Source organism: Galeopterus variegatus, unplaced genomic scaffold, assembly GCF_000696425.1.
Source record: "Galeopterus variegatus unplaced genomic scaffold, G_variegatus-3.0.2 Scaffold9812, whole genome shotgun sequence".
NCBI lineage: Eukaryota > Metazoa > Chordata > Mammalia > Dermoptera > Cynocephalidae > Galeopterus > Galeopterus variegatus.
Genome location: NW_007735923.1, coordinates 1 through 3,179, shown reverse-complemented (window position 1 = coordinate 3,179; position 3,179 = coordinate 1). Strand labels below are relative to the sequence as shown.

Below are 3,179 nucleotides of genomic sequence, written 5' to 3'. Positions count from 1 at the left end.
GAAAGATGGAGGGGAGGTTATGGCAGAGAAGAGGGGCGGGTATCACAAGGGGGAACCAGACTGTAAACCTCACATTTCCAAGCACAGTCTTCCCCAGAGCACAGTACTAAGGGCCAGCTCTACGGTGGTGCTTTGTAGGCTGTCAAGGACAGGACCTGGAGATGCTCATGTTCTGAAGAAAGCCTCATTCTGTAGCGAGAAGTGGATGTCCTGCTACTAGGATTAAAATGACAGCAAATTTTTCCCCCATCAAGCCAAAGAGAGATGTGTTTGTTCCTGTAGAAAGCATTATAAGAATTAGACTCCTCTGTGCCTCAGCAAGAAATGGGTCTGGGTAGATGTGAGATTCCAAATGTCAAGGTCCCTGGGGAGCAGTTCCGTGAAGCATGCATTGTTTCCTCACGTTGAACACGTTTCCTTGCATTGTTTAAGCACCTACGAGATTCACTGCAGAGGATCAGATGACATACCCACTACTGACAGAGCCCTCGCTGCCTGCCTCTCTGTCTCCCTACAAAGGGGCACATTTGCCCGTGCAGCTCCCGGCCCTCAGGAGTGCAGAAGCACCCCTACAGAAAGAGTCTATAAGGATGAACGACTTAACCTGCTGACATCTGGCTCTGATCTGAAGAAAGACATATGTAAATACCAAGGAATAGTAACAGTTCAGTGATTTCTCAGAGAACCAGGAAAGCATTAGGTTTCCCATGGGAAGACAAACTGAATGCCTGACACTGTACCTAGGATGATGTTAACATACAAGACAGAGGAGAAAACTTGATAATCTAACGATAAACCAACCTTGTTGGCAGAGTACAGCAGCCATCTGCGGTGAGTCTGACTTGAGTTTCGTAGCTATCCAGGGGACACACGGCCTGCTGAACAGAGGGGCATTCCACAGTGCTGCAGTCCACGCTGAAAACTGAAAGGGGGCAAACAGAGAGGAACCATTTACTGTTATATCTACTTGCATTTTGGTGTTCCAAAATGAAATACTAGCTCTTGCCAAATTTCCAAAGTTCCCTTGCTTCCCAGGAACCCAGTCCTAGGGCTGGCATTTTTATTTCTGTCAATGTCGGAGAATGGCAACATGTCCCACAGTTTCTGTGCAAGGAAAGAGGTGGGGACATGACATTTGAGAGTTAAGATGAAGACAGAGAGAGAGCATTAAACTAATGATGGTAACATGGATGGTGATAGTCAGCCAGAGGAGTTCCGATAGGACAGTTCAAGAGACGGGCAAAAGACTGTTTTGCTTGAAGCGTTTATCTAGCAGTAAAAAGAAAAAAAAAATACCACAACCGACTGCTGGTTAGAAACTTGCAAAGAGGCAATCTCTACAGCCCAGATGTGTTCATAAACCACATTAGAAAGGCTGCCCCAAGAACGAGGATGTTAAATAATATGAAGCAAGAAACAGCTGGGATACGACAACAAATCAAATATTGGCGGAAGAAGGTGAGTAAATAGTCAAAGATGACTTAGCACATGCTGTAAAGTCAAGGGGATGAGTGGTGGGGAACTGGCAAGGAGAAAGATTGGGGCTGAGTATTTCACTATAAAACTTCAGGCATTTTGACACATATATTTATCTAAAATAACTTTCTATTTTATGTATGATGATTGCTTTTAAATGTAATACCTTAAAGTGAAAGATACATCTGCAAATGAGGGCTCTGACCTTCCCTGGGGGAATGAAACATGTAGTCATTTGCCATATATTTTAACCCCACCACCCCCCATCAAGGATACTTAGGAGGAAAAAAAGAAAAGAGCAAAGACACGTGCTCTCCCTGAAGGTGCTTATGTACCAGTGGATCATCACTCTGGTTCTCTGAACAGAAGGCCAGAAGTCAGGCTCCCATTAGCCCGAAGTGGCAGATTGGCAGTGTACTGGTGAGAAAGTCCATCTGTATGAAAGGAGAGGCCAGTAGCTGAGGAGGGACCTGCAGCCCTCTGATGCAAAGGAGCTGGGCTGCTGAGACAAAGCTTGTGCATACCTGGTTTGCACTCATACAGGTCACAGCACTCTCCCGGCTTCCCTGAGGCTTTGGACACTAGTATGTTCAGGTATCCCGGCTGGCAGACTTTGCGCAGACAGCCTGCAGGGTCGCACACGCAGCGGCTGGGTAAGGGGCAGCACTCCCCTGGAGGAGCATAACCCTCGATCAGAACGGAATCTTCAGGACAACGTGGAGAGAACTGGACTTCACAGCGGGCCTTGGAGCAATCTGGCTTCTCTTCTAAATGGGAGAGAAAGAATTTAGCTCATGCCCAGGGCAGTGTGGGGCACGTCTGTCAGAAGCACAGACTGTCCTGATGATCTCTGTTTACTAACCAAAGAGGAGAGCAGAGAAAGAAATCTGGGGAAAACCCTCGAACTTACTTTAGCCAGCCATGAAAATCTTCCTCAAGATCTGCCCAAGACACCGAAATATGAGCCTGATGTTCCCTTCTTCTCTGTCTCTCTACTCACTGGTGTTGAACAGTCAACATCTGGTGCAGTGACCAAAATGACAAAGGGCAAAGGGAAGATGCATTCATGGCATAAAGACTCTGAAAACTGGACTGAGTCGCTGACTAACTGAAAAGATCTTTGAATTCAGAAGAGTTTTAAGGGCTTTTCTTTGAAAACAGTGTACTTATAAACACCAAAATAGACACCGACAAATAAATCATAGCTTCTTCAGGAACTGGAGAAAACATGTGTGATAATCAACGTAGAAGAACTAACCCTACCTCTAAACTCCAATGAGATGAACTTATTAAGATTATATGGTTCTACAATGTGGCAACTTAGCAAGATAGATAATGAGCCAAATTCCTGTGTAATTTCCCTCAATGACACCTGGCATGTTTCTCTCTCTCTCTAGCAGAGATCCATTAAATGTACCTCATTCCCCTTTCTGCAGTATTATCTGCTCACCTATTGCTGCACCTCAACTTTAGCGATAGGAAAAATAAATTAAGGTGGGTATTACCTAATGACTTTAGGACTGGGTAGCAAAGCCCTAGCTCTGGAGCCCAAATCCACAGCTCAGTTTCTTCGTGTAAGCTTTTAAGAAAACTACAACAATGTAAGGTACTTGAAGAAAGGACTGAAATAAACCAAAAGTATATCATCACACCCCATGACCTTTGGGGAGGAGTTCAGAAAACACTGGGTGAAAATGATGCCA

At 45.1% G+C, this 3,179-nt stretch overlaps 1 protein-coding gene across 1 annotated transcript in view; it reads right to left on the bottom strand.

Moving 5' to 3' along the window:
* The window catches only part of CRIM1 (cysteine rich transmembrane BMP regulator 1 (chordin-like)), a gene marked incomplete at both ends in the record, with an annotated part of 82,456 nt that extends 80,213 nt beyond the window's left edge, over positions 1-2,243 (bottom strand). The window contains 2 exons of the mRNA XM_008593882.1: positions 802-922; positions 2,001-2,243. Coding sequence (XP_008592104.1) covers positions 802-922; positions 2,001-2,243 — 364 coding nt within the window. The remainder of the gene's footprint in view (positions 1-801; positions 923-2,000) is intronic.
* Between the last annotated feature and the right edge of the window lie 936 nt (positions 2,244-3,179).